At 40.4% G+C, this 21,129-nt stretch overlaps 2 protein-coding genes across 2 annotated transcripts; both read left to right on the top strand.

Annotated features, from left to right (window-relative positions):
• Nucleotides 1–10,583: 10,583 nt before the first annotated feature.
• LOC128857471 (uncharacterized) lies at nucleotides 10,584–11,066 on the top strand (the record flags this gene model as incomplete). Its single annotated transcript, XM_054093230.1, has 2 exons — nucleotides 10,584–10,901; nucleotides 10,980–11,066. Coding segments are annotated over exons 1-2 (405 nt in total), but the record flags the coding sequence as incomplete, so codon positions are not given.
• A 1,552-nt stretch (nucleotides 11,067–12,618) lies between these two features.
• LOC128860999 (uncharacterized) lies at nucleotides 12,619–15,001 on the top strand. Its single transcript, XM_054098882.1, has 2 exons — nucleotides 12,619–14,733; nucleotides 14,996–15,001. Exons 1-2 carry the CDS (start codon nucleotides 12,619–12,621, stop codon nucleotides 14,999–15,001), a joined length of 2,121 nt encoding a protein of 706 aa, XP_053954857.1.
• Nucleotides 15,002–21,129: the final 6,128 nt, after the last annotated feature.

Genomic DNA, 21,129 nt, shown 5'->3' with positions numbered 1-21,129 from the left:
AAATTTCATGCATTTTTCTGAATTTTACGTGTGTTTTTTTGAAAAACTTTGCTACAGCTCTTAAAACATCAGTTAGTTACATAGATGTATATAAATGGCGCGTACACCTTTTCTGGGTGTCTGGCCGAGCTCCTACTCCTATTTGTGGTGTGCGTCTTGATGTTGTTCCACTATTGGAGGGACCTACACTTTCAAGCCGACTCCGAGCGGCAGATATTTTTAATGAGGAGCGTTTTCATTGACGAAAAATAAAGTATTCAATTACTTATATTATAAAAATGTGAATGTATGAAAAGAAGAAAAAATTTTCTAAGCCTTTCAGAAGTTGGTAGCTCAAGTAGAAGGCATCTACTTAAATAAGTGGGCATGTCCAGAGCAGACAATGAATGGCGTATCTGGTAATTCGTTTCTGTATTTATTCTACCGTCACCCTTAAGAAATACTCGATGCTGAGAGGGTTGATTCCAAATAATGCTGCAATATGTCAGATTGGAAATGAGAAAAGAAATATATAAACTTTTATGGGCTAACAGAGGTACACATACTTCTTCTTCTTCTTAATTGGCGCTATAACCGCTTACGCGATTTTGGCCGAGTTTAACAAAGCGCGCCAGTCGTTTCTTTCTCGTGCTAACCGGCGCCAGTTGGACACACCAAGTGAAGCCAAGTCCTTCTCCACCTGATCTTTCCAACGCAGAGGAGGCCGCCCTCTTCCTCTGCTACCACCAGCTGGTACCGCATCGAATACTTTCAAAGCCGGAGCGTTTGTATCCATTCGGACGACATGACCCAGCCAACGTAGCCGCTGGATCTTTATTCGCTGCGCTATGTCTATGTCGTCGTAAAGCTCATACAGCTCATCGTTCCATCGTCTGCGATATTCGCTGTTGCCAACGTGCAAAGGTCCAAAAATCTTACGCAGAATCTTTCTCTCGAACACTCCAAGCGTCGCTTCATCGGATGTTGTCATCGTCCACGCTTCTGCGCCATACGTTAGGACGGGCATGATGAGAGTCTTGTAGAGTGTTAGTTTTGTTCGTCGAGAGAGGACTTTACTACTCAATTGCCTACTTAGTCCAAAGTAGCACTTGTTGGCAAGAGAGATTCTACGTTGGATTTCAAGGCTGACATTGTTATCGGTGTTAATGCTGGTTCCTAAATAGACGAAGTCTTTTACAACCTCAAAATTATAACTGTCAACAGTGACGTGGGTCCCGATACGCGAGTGTGCCGACTGTTTGTTTGAAGACAGGAGGTACTTCGTTTTGTCCTCGTTCACCACCAGACCCATTCGCTTTGCCTCTTTATCCAGTTTGGAGAAGGCAGAACTAACAGCGCGGTTGTTAAGGCCGATGATGTCAATATCATCGGCATACGCCAGCAATTGTACGCTCTTATAAAAAATTGTGCCTGAGCGATTAAGTTCTGCGGCTCGCACGATGCTCTCCAACATCAGGTTAAAGAAGTCACACGACAGGGAGTCATCCTGTCTGAAACCTCGTTTGGTATCAAACGGCTCGGAGAGGTCCTTTCCAATTCTGACGGCGCTGTTGGTGTTGAGCAACGTCATCTTACATAGCCGTATTAGTTTTGCGGGGATACCAAATTCAGACATCGCGGCATACAGGTAACTCCTTTCCGTACTGTCGAATGCAGCTTTGAAGTCAACGAAAAGATGGTGTGTGTCGATTCTCCTTTCATGGGTCTTTTCCAAGATTTGGCGTATTGAGAATATTTGGTCGATGGTAGACTTTCCAGGTCTGAAGCCACACTGATAAGGTCCAATCAGTTGGTTGACGGTGGGATTCAGCCTTTCACACAATACGCTCGCTAGAACCTTATAGGCGATATTTAGAAGACTAATCCCGCGGTAATTGGCACAAATTGCAGGATCGCCCTTCTTATGGATTGGGCAGAGCACACTTAAATTCCAATCGGCAGGCATGCTTTCATCCGACCATATTTTGCATAGGAGCTGATGCATGCACCTTACCAGCTCCTCGCCGCCATGTTTGAATAGCTCAGCCGGCAGTCCGTCGGCGCCCGCGACTTTGTTGTTCTTTAGCCGCGTTATCGCTATTCTCACCTCGTCATGATCGGGTAGCGGAACGACAATTCCGTCGTCAACGATTGGGGTATCGGGATCTTCACTTTCTCGGTGACATGCGCAGCTGTCACTGTTTAATAGGTTCGAGAAGTGTTCCCTCCATAATTTAAGATTGCTCTGTACGTCGGTCACCAGTTCGCCGTCTTTGTTCTTACAGGAAAACGCCCCGGTCTTAAAACCTTCTGTAAGCCGCCGAACTTTCTGGTAGAATTTTCGGGCGTTGTTCCTGTTGGCCAGCATCTCAAGCTCTTCGCACTCACGTATTTCGGCCTCTCGTTTCTTCTGTCGGATAATACGTCTCTCTTCCTTTTTCAGCTGTCTGTAGCGATCCCACATGGCTCGCGTTGCGCCCGATCGCAGAGTGGCTCTATAGGCGGCATCCTTTCTTTCTGCGGCAGCATGACATTCCTCGTCGTACCAATTGTTTTTTCGGGCTCGCCGGAATCCGATTTCTTCTTCGGCGGCGGTACGTAGAGAACGAGAAATGTTGCTCCATTGTTCGTGGATGCCGGTTTGTTGGGCAGTACTCTCTGAGAGCAGGAGTGAGAGTCGAGTGGCGAATCTTCTGGCTGTCTGTTGTGATTGCAGCTTTTCGAGGTCGAACATTCTTTGCGTAGGTAGATGCACGTTTTTTGCTGCACAGAGGCGCGTGCGCAGTTTGGCTGCAACAAGGTAGTGATCCGAGTCAATGTTGGGTCCTCGGATCGTACGTACATCTAATACACTAGAAGCGTGTCTTCCATCTATCACAACATGATCGATCTGGTTTCGCGTTTTTCGATCAGGGGACAGCCAGGTAGCTTGGTGTATCTTTTTATGCTGGAATCTGGTGCTGCAGACTACCATGTTTCGGGCCCCGGCGAAGTCGATCAGCCTCTGTCCGTTACCGGATGTTTCGTTGTGTAGGCTGAATTTTCCGACTGTGGGACCAAAAATTCCCTCCTTGCCCACCCTGGCGTTGAAGTCGCCAAGCACGATTTTTATGTCGTGGCGGGGGCAGCGCTCATAGGAACGTTCCAGGCGCTCATAGAAAGAATCTTTGGTCGCATCGTCCTTCTCTTCCGTCGGGGCGTGGGCGCAAATTAGCGATATGTTAAAAAAACGGGCTTTGATGCGGATTGTTGCGAGACGCTCGTCCACCGGAGTGAACGACAGTACTTGGCGACGAAGTCTCTCTCCCACAACAAATCCGACACCGAATTTGCGCTCCTTTACATGGCAGCTGTAGTAGACGTCGCAAGGTCCTATGGTTTTCTTTCCTTGCCCCGTCCATCGCATCTCTTGGATGGCAGTGATGTCAGCCTTTGCTCTCACGAGGACATCAACCAGCCGGGCAGAGGCACCCTCCCCATTAAGGGACCGGACATTCCAGGTGCATGCCCTCAAATCATAGTCCTTAGTTCGTTTGCAGGGGTCGTCATCAGTATAGGGAGGTCTCATCCGAGGCTTTTTTAAAGTTTTCATTGGGGGCAATTTTTAAGTGGCGGGTCCCAAACCCAACGCACAACCAGCTATCCTGGAATGTTTCGCCTTCTCACTTTAGCTCACTCCCGAACGGGTGTTCGGAAGCTAACCAGAGGATACGTGGGCTAATCCCGGCCGTTGTGAGCTGCTTGAACCATGTGTAGAAGAATCGTCCTGGCCACTCCCAAGTGAATGGCGATCAGTAACTTTCCCCACTTGCGTGGACTTCTACACATGGAACCATCCTCCACATACACATACATATACTCGCATTACCTTTTATATTTATTGCCAAATAATTAAAACCGAGTTTTACGAAATATTATGCTTGAAGATCAGAACATTTCTGCATTCGCTTGAACCAATTTTTACAGCACTTTTGGTACTCAGAAACCCTACCCTACGCTACCTAGTCCCTATAAAACCAGCTGCTTAAGACTTCAACAGCTTCTTCGGGGATTGCAAAACGGTGAGCTCGCATTTCAATTTTGATGTTCGGAAACAAACAGAAATCACTAAGTGCCAAATCAGGGCTATAAGGCGAGTGACTATTAATTCTACCTTTTGAGTGCTCAAAAATTCTCTTACGTGTATCTATACGTGAGAGCTCGCATTGTAATATGAAGTATGATTCGTGTTTGGGGGTTTCCTTAATTCTCCAAAAACTTCTAGTAAGCAAATGCTTGTATACCACTTATAATTTTAGATTTCTCTAGTGACATGAGTACCGTTGCGACATGACCAGATTTTACAAAAAATTAGACAACCAATTGCTGTGAGGTGTTTCTTATGCGAACAATCATTGTTGAATTAAGCTCGCCTTGTAACACCCATGCTCCCGATTGCTGTTTTGCTTCCGGCTTATATGCATATGTCCAAGATGCGTCACTTGTTGTTATGTCATTGAATTACCGCTGAAACACTTAAAGATTTCTTTACACTGATCGACAACAGTCCTTAATAGTTTGTTCAATAGTGAACAAACAAGATGAAGTCCAAAGTAGAAAAATCTGCGCTAAAATAGAAACGAGAGGAGCTTTGCTCTGATAACTTTGAGTTTATTTATTCAAAATAATCCTCTCTGGCCTCGATACACTATTTTGCGCGATCTAAAAGCTTTTCGAGAGACCGGAATGTCCTTCAGGATGTGTAAGCCATTTCGATGGCCTCTACGGACGCAAAACGTCTTCATTTCATGGCCAAATGCAATTTAACGAATAGCTACAAGGCACAGGGAGCCATATCAGACGCATGCGGTGAGTAATTGATTGGTAAAATGCGATTTCTAGTCTAAAAATCAATCACAAGAGTGGATCGATGAGATGGTGCATTATCATGCAATAAGCGCCAGCTTCCTCCATCGCGGTATTCAGGGCGAATTCGACGAATGCGACGCAACAAACCCTTCAAAACGAGAATATATGAAATGCCATTGACGGTTTGGCTCGTTGGCACGAACTCCTTGTGAACAGTTCCCTTGGAATCGTAAAAAGAAATGAGCATCGACTTGATTTTTGACTTCTCCAAATGCGATATTTTGGGTGGTGTCTGGTCTGGGGCCTTCCATTCGGCACTTTGACGTTTAACTTAAGGGTCATGTTAGAAACACCACGTTTCATCACCAGTTACAATTTTATAAAAGAAGTTCTCTTCTTTTGCTTTTTGAATTCTGAGCAATTTTTGGTCCTCAGTTAACATGTACGGAATGAAATATGTACAGACCTTTCGTAAACCCAAATGATCAGCTAAAATGCGATAAATAGATGTTTTGGAGATATTCAACTCCGAATCCATGGATTTCAACGATGATTTCGGCTAATTTTTGACGCAATAACTTCGCTTCCACCGATCCGAATGTCACGAAGTTTTCACTGGAAGACAGCTAGGGATAAAACTTCCAACGCACTAACTCATTAAAAAGATGGCGCCGTCAAAAACATTTGTATGACGCCAGTCTTGTTTATTTTTGACTTCACCTTGTATGTCAGATACTTCTATCTCGCGTTATCAATTGACGCACAGCACCGGTTTTTTCTAGCACAACAACTCTTTTTGGATGACCTCCACGAAATTCATCTTGCAAGGATTGACGGCCACGTTGGAAATCGTTGTATTAGCATTTTACCGTGATTAGGTGAGGTCTCTCAACACAAAAATTTGAAGTCAGTTGATCAATGCACTGCTGTGTCGATAATTCACGAAGAAAATTGTAATAAACCACCGCGCGAAAATGTTCTGGACTTAATTTCATCTTCTGGGCGAGATGAAATTTTCAACTCACTGAAAAAAGAACAAATAATACGAGCTTTATTTGAAAATATTATTTGTAAGAGTATATTAAAAAATACTGAAATTTGCGATAAAACTATAGAATTACAGCTCATCACACACAGTTTTGCAAAGGCGCATATTTAATATTTTTTCCTTTAAATGATATTTTACTTGGAATAGCTCTTTTTTTACACGATCACTATTAGGATTGTTATAACAATTAGTACACGCTCATAATGCTTGACGTTTACAATGCATGCATTTACAGAAACTGACGCTGATCAGTAAGGGTAAGGGTGACCCAGCGCAACCGGCAGCCTGGCGTCCGCTTTGTATATGGGACTGCGCTGGAATATTGCTTGAGAAACTCATACAGCGCAGGCTTGCAAAGTTTGTTGAGAGTACAGGAGGATTGTCAGCAAGACAATACAGTTTCCGACGCAGAAAATTCATCTTTGGCGCAATAGAGGAGGTGGTAAGCAGCGGTCAACGTAGATGCCACTACCCGAATCTACCTTTAACAGCCTGCGATGGATAAACATTATAAAGGCACTACGAGAAAGGTTTCGAATACCTACATACCTGCTTAGGATTTCAGAGCTACCTGTGTGAGCGTGAACTACTGTACGATATACCAGATAACCCGAAAACAAAAGCGGTAACGTCTGGCGCAGCTCAAGGATCCATTCTCGGCCCCGATCTCTGGAATCTGAGCCACGACGAGATATTGAGCCTAGAAATGCCAGAATATACATATCCAGTGCAATACGCGGATGATATAGTGGTGGTCGTACCAGCTCGGGACACCGACGACGCTAAAAGGAAGCTGAATCAAGCCATGATAAGGACGCAAATATGGCTTGAGGATCACGGCCGGGAGCTTGCCAAAAATAAAATCGAAGTCATCCTTATGACACGAGGTCACTTGCCACTCGAGGTTAGCATGCAAATAGACGACACGTTCTTAGTTACCCAAAAAGTAGAGAAATACTTAGGTATTCAACTGGACTGCAGGCTTACTTTCAGGGCCCAGATACGGCATGCGGCTACCAAAGCAGCAAAGGTCACGGATATGATAAGTAGATGAATGGCAAACATCGATGGGCCAACACAGAGCAAAAAAAAGCTAATTATGGCGGCCACAGGCTCAATTCTCCTATACAGCAGCGAAGTATGGAGAATCGTGCTCAACTGCAAAGTCAAGCGCAAAGCACTGGAGGCTGTGCAATGAACAGCGGCACTCAGAGTTGCCTCAGCCTACCGCACTATCTCAGGCGCAACAATTTTTCTGATCAGCGGACAGATACCCATCGACCTCATGGTCCCGGAACGAATGGATGCGTGGGGCTCCAAGAGGAAACACGTCATCACTAGCTTCTCAGAGCGGAGATGTCAAACCATGTTGCGGTGGCAAAGCCGATGGGACACTGAATTGAGTGGCAGATGAACGGCGAAGCTTATTCCATCAATTGACAAATGGGTTCAAAGGAACTTCGGGGAAGTGAATTACTTTTTAATTCAGTTCCTCCTGTACCACGGATACTTCCAGAGATACCTATACCGCATGGGCAATGTAAGCGATTCCAAGTGCGTATACTGCAAAGCGCTAAGCGATGACGCTGAACACACGTCTTGTAGTTATGACAGATGGCTCACGGAAAGAAATGTTCTGAGGGAGCAAATTGGCGACATTGCGCCGAGCAACATAATCATCTTGAACGCAAAGACAGCTGGAACGCCGTAAAGAAATACATGGAGAACGTACTACGAATAAAAGATATAGATCTCGACACAGTGCAACAAAGCGAAGCCGCACAGATAGACACACAAGAAGACGAGCCTATAGTATGAAAGCCGGCTACAAATATGGTGGAGCCAGACGTGGGTGAATAGAATTGGTCTTTTATGGATGCCGTTCTGGGCCCTCCCGAAGTAATACAGAAAGCAGTTCTGGGAAGGGTGTCTTCCCAGAAGGAGAGGAGGGATTCTTTTAGTGGCCACACCACGTGATTCCGTCGACGACGGTCGCTGTAAATGCGACGGCGGTTTGAACCCTACCTCACCCACCAAACAATCAATAAATTTACACGTATATATTACATATTGTACTGTGATATTCTCAGTTAAACAAGTGCGTAGGCAACCAAAATGTTATATATTTGGATATTGACAAATTCATTGCAATATCCTCGGAAGTTTCTGTACTTTTATTTTGTTACTTTTCGGTGGGTACATAGTCTCCCTAACCATGTCTCTTTGCAACATATCCAGTTCGTTTGCCCACCAAACCTAAAGAGAGCGAATTCCGTGTACAAACAACCCATTGTTTCCGATTTTATTCCTATTGCAGCAATTCCATTTATGTGTTGCAAGTTTCGTTTATGAAGATAGGAATGGACATCTCTACCTAAGACGCACTTTGGTAATAAACTTTTCGAATGAATAAAGTCTCCTACGCCAACAAGAGAAGGAAGCAAGTAAATTTATTTATAAATCTAGGCGACAGCAATGATGGCGACAAGTAGCAGTTCGAAAAAAAAATACATAACGAGCCCGGAATGATCGAAAAGAAAAAAATACTAACACAGTAAAATACAAAAAAGCGAACATTACACCAAAGTTTTAAATAATAGCTGTAGCCAAGAAAGATTGAAAGAATGTGTCCAAGACGAAAATAGCGAATTCGATGATTGTGTCAACGCAAGTTGCAACAGCAGGTGCACGTGCACGACCGGCAACAAACGCGGCTGGCTGACCGCCACTCGAGCGTGCTTTGTGGCGCTTGCAAAAGTAACAGCAGAGAAAAATCCTTGAAACCAAACAAGAAGATCAAGAAGTTGTGGTAAGGAAATATAATAAAACAAGGACGGAATGAAAAGCTGAAAATAAACTTTCTTTTATTTCGGTTTGAAATTTTTTTTCAGCAAATTTGCACAAACTTTAGAAAGTACCTTCCTGGAAGAGAGTTGACTAAGCAACACAAGCAAAACTTTTTCTTGGATTTTATATTTTCTTAAATTTTTTACTTACTATTTGGATTTGCTTTTCGGAAACAGGTCACGTACTACCACAAAAACAAGCGTCGAAAATGCCAAGGTTTTGTACATGCAACAAAATATAGCAATAACGAAGGACAAGTAGATATAGCTAAGAAGCAATAATTTTTGAGGAAGAGACAAAACTTATATATGGATATGTTTATGTACATATATATTTATATCACAGGTAAATGTATTTTAGCACTTGAACACACTTTTTGCCTCGCCGCCAGTCAGTCAAAATAATATAAAAAAAGTAACTAAATAGATGTCTATACACACTTACTTACTTACCGGTATTTTCGGGATCTCACTAGTACCAGAATTAAGATATTCCCTATTTTGCAACAACTAACTCGAAAAAGTTCCTTAAATATTGTTTCAGAGGCCTTGCACTGCATAAAAAGTTATAAATAAATGGGTTTTAAATTCACTGTTTTATTTAAAGTGAAAACTATTTTATCTATATATATAAAAAGAAGTTACATTTCCTTGGTAATCTTATAACTCAAGAACCGCCGAACCGATTAACACAAAAATTTCAGAGTTCCTTTTTGTCTTTGAGGAGGTGGTTTGTGTGAAGTTTGATTGAAATCGGTGCAGCGTTCCTGACATTTTATGTGAGTAATGGTTTCCTCTCATACGAAATGCCTGTAATATACTGTTTCTTGAAATAATTTTCAATATTTTGCTTTTACATTCAATTAGTAATATACTGTTTTTTGAAAAAATTTTGAATGTTTTGCTGTTACATTCAAATACTAATATATTGTACTAAAAGAATACCACGTGCAAGAAAATCGGTGCAGCCGTTCCTGACATTTTATGTGAGTAATGGTTTCCTCTCATCCGAAATGCGTGTAATATACTGTTTTTTGAAATAATAATAGCAAACGACGTTAATTTGTTGTGAATTTGTTAGCACATGCCAATGCTATGGACGTACCGCAAAAGTGAATTGTTTGTTTTGTGTTTGTAAACGCCAAAGTGTACGCCGTATCGACGTGCAGCAGAAAACCGCTTAACCTCAAGACCAACAACAACAGTGTAGTCTACGATCAATTTGATTGAAATCGGTGCAGCCGTTCCTGACATTTTATGTGAGTAATGGTTTCCTCTCATATGAAATGCCTGTAATATCCTGTTTTTTGAAATAATTTTCAATATTTCGCTATTACATTTAATTAGTAATATATTGTACTGAAAGAATGCCACGTGCAAGACGAGCAAACATTCTATATACATAAAAATAAGTTACATTCCCTTGGTAATATTATAACTCAAGAACCGCCGAACCGATTAACACAAGAATTTTAGAGTTCTTTTCTATCTTTGGAGGTGGTTTGTGTGAAGCTTGATTGAAATCGGTGCAGCCGTTCCTGACATTTTATGTGAGTAATGGTTTCCTCTCATACGAAATGCCTGTAATATTCTGTTTCTTGAAATAATTTTCAATATTTCGCTATTACATTTAATTAGTAATATATTGTACTGAAAGAATGCCACGTACAAGACGAGCAAACATTGGCAGACGCTCACTTCAATCAAATGCTACAGCATTAAATCGAAGATCACAAAGTGAAGAAGATCGTGGTCGACGAAATGAAGTGGAAACACAACGACACAAACGGAGAAATCAGTCGGTTAATAGTGAAGCACCAAGAAACCGTCGTGGGCGTACGTCCGTTTTTGATATACATCAAATGGAACGTGCGGCTTTCAATTACGATGCCACCATTGATTACAGCATGCATGCATACATTGGCCAAATGAATGTAGAATGTATACATTGCAAAGCAATTAAATTCAGAAACGAAACGCCTGGTATGTGCTGTGCTGGTGGGAAAGTCAAATTGCCGGTGCTTGAACTTCCGCCAGAACCTTTGCATTCATTGGTTTTTGGCAATTCACCAACGTCGAAGCATTTCCTCTTAAACATTAAAAAATACAATTCATGCTTTCAAATGACATCTTTTGGAGCTACAAATATTATAAGAGATGGATTTATGCCGACGTTTAAGGTTATTACTTCGTTTGATGTGTTCGATGTTTTTAAATATTCAGATCCGTTATCTACATATTTTTCTCGAACTTTACAGATTCAAGGTCAAATATACCATAGAGCTGGCTCTTTACTACCATTCCCAGATGGTGACCATCAATTTTTGCAAATATATTTTATTGGTGATGAGAATCGTGAATTAGATCAGCGCTGTGCAATTTCGACGAATACGAAAAGATCAATCGTGAATGAATTGCAAACAATGTTCCGTCAACACAATGAATTGGTGAAATTGTTCAAAGTGGCACTCGATCTGATGCCCACCGATGGCCACAAAATCATAATAAAAGCCGATAAAACACCAATTGGGGAGCACGCCAGACGATTTAATGTACCAACGATTGATGAAGTAGCCATTGTTGTGGTTGGTGAACAGTTTCGGCCACGAGATATTGTTTTGTATTGTAGAAATGAGCAATTACAACGTATTTCAGAACTCCATCGCTGTTATGATGCATTGCAATACCCCATTTTGTTTTGGAGAGGGGACGATGGCTATCATATCAACATACCAATGATAAATCCAACAACTGGTACATACACATTTTATTTTTGTTTAAATATGATTTTTAAATAATTTTCATACGCTAATTAATTTTTGCATCGCAGGTCAAAAATCAACGAAAGCCGTCAGTGCGATGAATTTTTATTCGTATCGATTGATGATTCGCCCTCGAGAAAACAATTTTATTTTGCGATGCAATCAACTTTCGCATCAATATATCGTCGATATGTACGCAAAAATTGAAAGTGAGAGATTCAATTTCATCCGTCACAATCAAGCCCGATTGAGATCAGAGGAATACATACATTTGCGTGACGCAATAATCAATGATACAAATGTGAATGATATCGGCCGTTTAACAATTTTACCATCATCATATGTTGGTAGCCCACGTCATATGCATGAATATACGCAAGATGCGATGACATATGTACGAAATTATGGGCGACCGGATCTATTCATCACATTTACATGCAATCCGAAGTGGGTCGATGTGTCTGATTGTTTATTTGATGGTCAGGTGCCAAAAGATCGGCATGACATAACGGCCCGTGTATTTCAACAAAAATTGAAAAAATTAATGGATCTGATTGTCAAACTCCGTGTATTTGGAGAAGTGCGGTGCTTTATGTATACCATAGAGTGGCAAAAAAGGGGCTTACCTCACGCACATATCTTGATTTGGTTGGTACACAAAATAACACCTGATATGATTGATACTGTCATATCGGCCGAAATTCCAGATCAAACCATCGACCCAGGATTATTCGAAGTTGTCACGAAAAATTTGATTCACGGTCCCTGTGGTGATATTAATCGAAATTCTCCCTGTATGATTGATGGCAAATGTTCGAAACGTTTTCCAAAACAAATGATTGCTGAAACAATTACAGGAGATGATGGATATCCACAGTATCGTCGACGATCAACTGAAGACAACGGTAAATCAACTGTAATTAAACTTCAAAATCAAGACGTTGAAATCGATAACCGGTGGATAGTTCCGTACTCACCGATACTGTCAAAAATGTTCAACGCTCACATAAATGTAGAATATTGCAATTCTGTAAAATCAATCAAATATATTTGCAAGTATGTGAATAAGGGCAGCGATATGGCTGTTTTTGGAGTGGCTCCTGAAAATAGTCATGATGAAATTTTACAGTATCAAATGGGGCGCTATATTAGTACGAATGAAGCTGTATGGCGTATTTTATCGTTTCCAATTCATGACAGACATCCGGTTGTTGTACATTTGGCAGTTCATCTTGAAAACGGCCAACGTGTTTACTTCACTGCTGCAAATGCCGCACAAAGAGCAGTAGAACCACGAGCAACTACACTGACAGCTTTTTTCCAGTTATGCGAAACGGATGAATTTGCCAGGACTTTGCTATATTCGGAAGTGCCACACTATTTCACATGGAATGCATCAACAAAAAAATTTCAACGTCGCAAACAAGGCACATCTGTTGATGGTTATCCAGGAATTTTTCGAACAGATGCTTTGGGACGCATTTATACAGTTAGTCCAGTTAATATTGAATGTTTTTACTTGCGACTTTTGTTGGTGAACGTACATGGACCGCAATCATTCCAACATTTACGAACTATCAATGGTCAAATGTGCGCCACATACCGTGAAGCATGTCACCAATTGCATTTGCTGGAAGATGATACGCATTGGGATTCTACGCTTCGTGATGCATCAATTTCATCTCCACCAAATCAAATTCGTATGTTATTTGCGATCATAATATCAACATGTTTTCCATCAAATCCACTGGAATTGTGGAATAAATACAAAGATTTCATGGCTGAAGACATTTTGATTCGACTTCAACATCGTTCAAATGATCCTGCATTGCTGCTGACATTGGAAATGTATAATGAAGCCTTGATAATGATCGAAGATTTGTGCCTTACTATTGCAAATAAAACATTAGGGCAATTAGGATTGACTCAACCAAATCGTCCAATGCATGATTTATTTGAACGAGAATTGCAACGCGAACAGCAATTCGATCGTGATGAATTGCGTGCGTTCGTACAAACGTATACTCCACAATTAAATGATCAACAAAAAGATGCATATGACAAAGTGATGCAAGCTGTCAATGACAACACTGGTGGATTGTATTTTTTGGATGCACCTGGCGGCACTGGAAAAACATTTTTGATATCATTGATATTGGCAACGGTTCGGTCGGAACGAAAAATCGCATTGGCACTTGCTTCTTCCGGTATTGCAGCTACATTACTTGATGGCGGCCACACAGCACATTCCGCCTTGAAATTGCCGTTAAACATGCAAGCAATTGAAACACCAACATGCAATATTTCAAGGAGTTCTGGAATGGCTAAAGTCTTGCAACAAACATCGATTATTTTATGGGACGAATGTCCAATGGCCCATAAAAAATCTTTGGAAGCCTTAAGTCGAACATTGCAAGATTTGAGACAGAGTCAACAGCTGTTTGGCGGTGCATTAATATTGTTATCTGGTGATTTTCGTCAAACGTTGCCTGTTATTCCGAGATCAACACCAGCTGATGAAATTAATGCATGTTTGAAAAGTTCATTTTTGTGGGCACACGTACAAAGGCTTTCGTTGACGACCAACATGCGTGTGCGTCTTCAAAATGATTCATCAGCACGTGAGTTTTCAAAGCAATTGCTGAAGATTGGCGATGGAAAAATTGCAAGTGATCAAAATGGGTTTATCATGTTACCGAATAATTTTTGCATAATTGTATCATCAAAACAAGAACTCATTGATCGCGTTTTCCCAAATATTGTTCAAAATTATAATAACCATGATTGGTTACGAGAACGTGCAATTTTAGCACCAAAAAATATCAATGTCAACGAAATCAATTTCCACATCCAGGAAAAATTGCCAGGAGATTCGGTAACATATAAATCCATTGATACTGCTATGAATAATGAAGACGCAGTCAATTATCCGGTCGAATTTTTAAATTCTTTGGAACCACCAGGCATGCCACCGCATAATTTGAATTTGAAAGTTGGTTCATCGATTATACTTCTCCGAAATCTTAATGCACCGAAACTTTGTAATGGGACGAGACTTTCAGTGAAGAAATTGATGCCAAATTTAATTCAAGCAACAATTCTCACTGGCAAAGCAAAAGGTGAAATTGTACCAATACCACGCATCCCATTAATACCAACGGACATGCCATTCGAATTTAAACGTCTTCAATTTCCTGTTCGGCTATCTTTTGCTATGACCGTAAACAAAGCCCAAGGGCAAACGCTCCAGGTGTGTGGAGTTAATTTAGAGGAAACTTGCTTTTCCCACGGCCAACTATACGTTGCATGTTCGAGAGTTGGAGCGCCAAAAAACGCTCCAGGTGTGTGGAGTTAATTTAGAGGAAACTTGCTTTTCCCACGGCCAACTAACTATACGTTGCATGTTCGAGAGTTGGAGCGCCAAAAAATTTGTTTATTTATGCACCACAAAATAAAACAAAAAATGTTGTGTATACAATTGTATTAAATTAAACGTTGCTTTTCTTTATCAGAAATAAAAATAAAAATTATTTCATTTTATTTTGTACGTTATTGTGTTCACAAATCAAATCTTTTTAGCAATCAATTTTTTATCGAATTGCAAGTCATTTTGGACGAAAATATAATAAAAAATTGGATGCTCCAGAAGGAACTGGAAAAACATTTTTAACTTTATTTATTTTAGCATAATTTATTTAGCGTAAAAAATTGAAATGGATATTAAAGAATCAAAGTTTAATTACAAGTTTTTATCGGCTCTTTCACCTTACCTGTATATAGGTGACCACCACAATCAAATTTTAAAAAAGTACAGAAAAGGCTATTGTGACTAATTCAACTGTTTAAACATTTTACAAGTTCTATAAAGAAAACTTAATATGAAAAATTTTTTGCGATATAAAAAACAAAACATTTTATGTATGGTGGTGCGAAGCCCACTGGGTGATGCTAGTTAGTAATAAAACAAAAGACAATAATCAAATGAATGCGCGTTTTATAATACTCTGGCGTGAATATTACTGATAAAAAAATCAAGGTACAATCTGTCACTGGCAACTTTCAAACTTTAAGTCCCATTGTAAAAAAAAATGTAAATGCCGCTTCCCTTTCGCACTACGTGTTGTGCCATTCGTTAGTTTTGTGAGAAATTTAGAAAAGTGAAATGAATTCCGCATACGAGAAGCGATTTGATGCAGTGCTCGTATTTACGCACCCCTGGAATTGGGCAAATGTAATATTCCCTGCTGAGTCCTCCTTTTAAGCGAAAAGTTGTATACGTCAGTCCTGGTGTACTGCTAATAATCAACAATTTCAACGAGCTGTTAAACATCCTATTAAAGTTCATGTTTGGGGCTGCTGGAGAAGCAGGATTTTACCATTTATTTGTGTTAACCTCCAATTTGAGTACGGTTTTGATGAATAAAATTTACCAAAAATACCATTATTAATATGAGCTGCGAAGATGTTTGAAACAAGTAGTCTATCTTCGATTCTACAAGAAGACAATGATCCCACGCTTATAAAGGTTTCTTCAATAAGGGCGGGTAGATGTTGAAATGGAATAAAATGGCGTTTGCTGTGTGGCACGTAGCGCCGTCCTGCTGGAACCACATGCCGTCTAGGTCCATATGGCTCAATATGGGCCATAAGAAATTGTTTATCATCGTTGTGTAGCGCTCGCTGTTGACGGTGACCGCCTCACCAACATCGTTTTCAAAAAAGTATGGACCAATGACGCCGCTGGCCCAAAATCCACACCAAACGGTAACTTTTTGAGGATGCATTAGCACCTGGTGAACCTCGTGTGGATTGGTGTCGTCCCATATATGGCAATTTTGTTTGTTAACACAGCCATTCATCCAAAAATGCGCCTCGTCACTAAAGATGATTTTTCGCCCAAAACTGGGGTTCTCTTCCAAACGATTCGAAGCCCAGTCAGCGAACAAACGGCGTTGTCTATTTTCATCAACTTTGAGCTCCTGGGTCAGTTGGATCTTCTACGGGTGTAGGCCCAAGTCCCGACGCAAAATTCGCCAAGTTGAAGTCTGCGAAAGGCCAAGTTCTTGTGCACGGCGAGGAATAGACTGCCTCGGGTTCTGCTGTACACTTTCACGGACCGCGGCAATGTTCTCGGCTGATCTTGCGTTCCTTGAACGTACGGGTATTGGTTGATTGTTTACTAACCCGGTCGTTTCAAATTTGGCCACCAAACGTTGAAGAGTCGACTTTGAAGGGCCACCACGTCTACCGAAAAATGGGCGCAATGCGCGCAACGTTTGCGTTAATGAACACTCATTTTGATAATAAAGTTTTATCATTTGAACGTGCTGTTCAATCGTGTAACTTGCCATGATGATTTGGCATAAACAACTGAATAATAAACAAAAGATTTGACAGATGTCACCAAAACAAAATGGCTGCCACGGGGCGCCAAAATCGACCCGCGCCAATTGAAAACCTCTTTGTTTTAATTTCAATCTTATTAAAAACATTTTAACATGGTTTCATTCCAAGTCTAATGATTGCATGCACTTTTCCCAATGCTGATTAATGTGCCGATAACATTGCGACTCTTCGAGGTACGGATACAAATTCTTTCAATACCAAGTCAATGCCTACATTCACGTTGCGATGGATATTCATAGAAGCAACTCCATTCAAACGATCTTCTCTCATTGTAGATCTCAAGTAAGATTTCAAGCGTCGCAGCGTGGAAGAAGACCTTTCGTTTGCTGCCGTTGTAACGGGCAAGACCGCCATTATCCGAAGAATTTGGTGGACATTTGGAAAGGCGTCTTTTTTGCAAATCTCTAGGGCTTCAAGCGGATTATGGATGTCTGTACCTGCGACTCGTTCTCTCCAAATTTGATCTTCACTTATCCATGCTTTTAGGAACGTATCTAGCAAAATTGGACGCTTCTTAGAAAGTTGACATTCTTCGATTCAGCTTTTATCTCCTCAATCGACTCAAAACGCGTTCACCGGAGTGGTCTCTTGAGTTTTGGGAATAGCCAGAAGTCACACGGAGCCAAATCAGGCGAATACGGTGGTTGCGGAACGATATGCGTGGAATTTTTGGCGAAATGGTAACGAAGAACGAGTGCAGTGTGAGACGGTGCATTATCGTGATGCAAAAACCAAGAGTTGTTGGCCCATAATTCTGGTCTTTTTAGACGAATTGCTTCACGTAAACGAAGCATAACGCTCAAATAATATTCCTTATTAACCGTTTGGCCAGGTGGAAGGACTTCATAGTGCACCACACCACGAAAATCGAAAAAACCTGTCATCATGACCTTTATTTTTGAACGTCTTTGACGTGCTCTTTTCGGTCTGGCCTTGGTCGGTTGTTTCAGGGTCGTAAGCATAAGTCCAAGTCTCATCTCCCGTAATGATGCATTTGAGCTTGTCCTGATAGTCTGGACTTTTTTCCAAGAGATTGAGAGTTTTCGGTACCAAACGAGATTTGGCTTTTCGTAGGCCCAAATGGTCTTTCAAAATGGTTTTCACAGATCCCTCTGATATTCCGATCATATCAGTAAGGTCTTTAAAAGTCAACCGACGGTTTTTGAGCACTAACTCCTTCACTTTATTGACGTGTTGGTCATCTGTTGACGTCGATGGTTGTCCGGAGCGCTCCAAGTCATCAACACGTTCTCGACCCTCTTTGAAGTCTTTGTACCACTTATAAACATTTTTCTACGACATGTTCGAATCACCTAATCCCTTCTGCAACATGCTCATCGTTTCCGCAGCCGAAATTTCATTCCGCAAGAAAAATTTGATGGGACTTCTCTGCTCAATCAAATCAGACATTGTAAAAATCGAAAAATGCACTCTTGGTCGTTTGGTAAACACAAGCGTAAATATATTACTGATAATGACATTCACATGAAAGTTGGCCCAGATGTTATTAACAGTGCTGCCAACTCATGAAAAGAATAACTAGAGCGAAATTTTAATCCCGCGAAGTTTGACAAATAAATTCCTTACCTTACCTTACTTTTTGCCCACAGTAGTAAATTACTGATTTTAATTGAATTTCGCTACAAACTCACCCACGAAAAATGTTAAAATGAGCAAGAAAGAAATGCACTTTTTGAGCAAAATATAAAAAAATTAATCGAAACGCGAAACTTCGAGTGCAAAAACCGTTACTTTTAAAACAAAAGACAGAAATAAATGGCAGTGCATTGATTTGAATTTCGCGGAGTGTATTTGTCCTGATTCATTTCTTGATCATACCAAATCAATGAAAATGGTAGGCGAGCCACGGTAGGTATTTTTATTATTATTATTCCGTGTCACTTGAAAGGATCCGAAACTGTATCGTTTTGCTTTTCTCCTTCTAACCTTCCAAAGTCCAATTACTGTCCTCAAATCGAACGAGTACTTGAATGAGCTCGCTATTGAATGTAGGTCTCCTCTAATTGCGGTACTTTTCTGAACTCGTTAATCATTGTCTACCATTTAAGTAAAAATGATACAGCTGATACAAATTTAATAACTACTTTTTCTTTTATTTAAATTTGATTACTGAAATTAATGACTTTAATGATATAAGCACAGGGTGGAGGGAAAAGGTACCGCTAGCAATGTTTCTAGGTGAGCACTCGCATAGTAGGAGTTTAAGGTAAAAGGATTGAAAAAAAAATCATCAATTTTGCTGTGGCGATATAAACTAATTTCCGTCGTCATTTGTCAGCCACTAGCAATTTTTAGTAAAGCAGATGTGTTCAATACTGCTTGTATGTATAATATTTGAGTTGCATATGATGAGAGGTGGGCGAAAAATAATACTTTGAATATCATTAGTATTTACATGGAAATATCACTTTTTTTGGACACAAAATATCTTTTATGTCAAAGTGGCCCTACAGATACAAAACCAGTATATTTTAATGTATTACATATGTATGGACAATATAAATTGTAAGATTTGTTGGGTCGTCCATTCAGCCTATTGCAAATTTAGTGAGTCGCTAGAAGACGCTGTGGTCGAAATATTGTGAACAATCATATTTATGATCCAACTTAGTTCGAATTAAAAATATGGAATGTATGATCTACCTGTAAATAAATATTTTCGTAAAAATAGTCCCCTTAGAAGGCGCTACAGCCGAAATAAAGGCTGGTTAAGTTTCAAGGGCCGGTGTTGATTTGGAATATAATACAATTTTTTTATTTAGTAAATTATTATCATTTCTCTTTATTATGATAATACTGGTGTAGCTCAATTACGAATTGAACAAAATATTGGCCAAATAGTCGCCGCGGCTTCGGCGGTACTTCTCTATCCGATGGCCCAAATTTTCGATGACGCTGAGGCATAATTGAGGTTCTATGCCGTTAATGTGCCGAATTATCTGATCCTTTAGCTCTTGAATTGTTGCTGGTTTATCGATGTACATCTTTTCATTCAAATAACCCCAAAAAAAGAAGTCCAACGGTGTCAAATCACATGATCTTGGCGGTCAATTGACATCGCAGCGACGTGAGATTATTCGGCCATCAAATTTTTCGCGCAAAAGAGCCATTGTCTCGTTAGCTGTGTGACAAATGGCACCGTCCTGTTGAAACCACATATCGTCCACATCCATATCTTCCAATTCGGGCATAACAAGTTCGTTATCATCTCACGATAGCGAACACTATTCACAGTAACTGCCTGACCATCCTCATTTTGGAAAAGATACTGCCCAATGATGTCACCGGCCCATAAACCGCACCAAACAGTCACTCTTTGTGTGTGGTGGGTGCATTGGTTTTTCGGCAGTCATTCTTGGATTATTGTTCGCCCAACTGCGGCAATTCTGCTTATTGACGAATCCACTGAGGTGAAAATGTGCCTCATCACTGAATCACGAAATGCGCGATATGCATTTTGATTTGAACGCCCGTTTTCATACCAAGCCTGAATAACTTTAACGCGAAATCTGAAATTAAGTTTAATCTGAAATTAAAAAATGTCAAATGAAATGCAAAAAAAAATTTGACGTTTAGGTGTGGTTTACATTCAACATTGGCCCTGAAATAACCACCCTTCGTTACGAAAAGTGTATATGATCCGATTTGATTCATACTGTAAATCTGTCTTAACTACTAAAAAAATGTTTCTGGAACACTAGAACTTAAAGAGTCCTTAATCGACTAAAATCAATCAAAAAGTCTCTGATATATTCTTAAAATTCCAAATGCACCTTTATTCTTCAAATCTGAAATTATCGGCTGTAAAGGACTCCCCCTCAACTGCAATGTATTTATGCCAGCGATTGATTCAACTTTCAAAACATTTCTGAAACTCTATTTTCAGTATAGCAATGAGATCCGTCATCGAGTTTTCCATTACTTCCTGTTAAAACACCTCGCCCGTGGTGATTTTTTTACTCGATCAAACAGAAAAAAATTGTTGGATGGTATTCGTTTCGCTCTTGGTCAAAAATTCACGGATAATGATGGCATTGTACGACGGTGCGTTATCATAGTGTATGTAGCATAAATTCTCTCTTTTTCGGCGAATTGCTTCACGTAAACGTCTCGCAACGACCAAATAATGGCCTGTCTGACCCTCTGAAAAAACCCGTGGTGCATAATACCGTTGTAATCCATAAACACCGCTCGCATCTCTTTCTTTTTTGATTGTAAA

The sequence above is a fragment of the Anastrepha ludens genome, chromosome 2 (genome assembly GCF_028408465.1).
Source record: "Anastrepha ludens isolate Willacy chromosome 2, idAnaLude1.1, whole genome shotgun sequence".
In the NCBI taxonomy this organism is placed as follows: Eukaryota; Metazoa; Arthropoda; class Insecta; order Diptera; family Tephritidae; genus Anastrepha; species Anastrepha ludens.
The sequence above is the reverse complement of the archived record's forward strand: the minus strand, read 5'-3'. Positions and strand labels throughout refer to the sequence as shown.

Coding starts and splice junctions, on each gene's coding strand:
- LOC128860999 (XM_054098882.1), top strand. CDS start 12,619: ATGGGGCGCTATATTAGTACGAATGAAGCTGTATGGCGTATTTTATCG.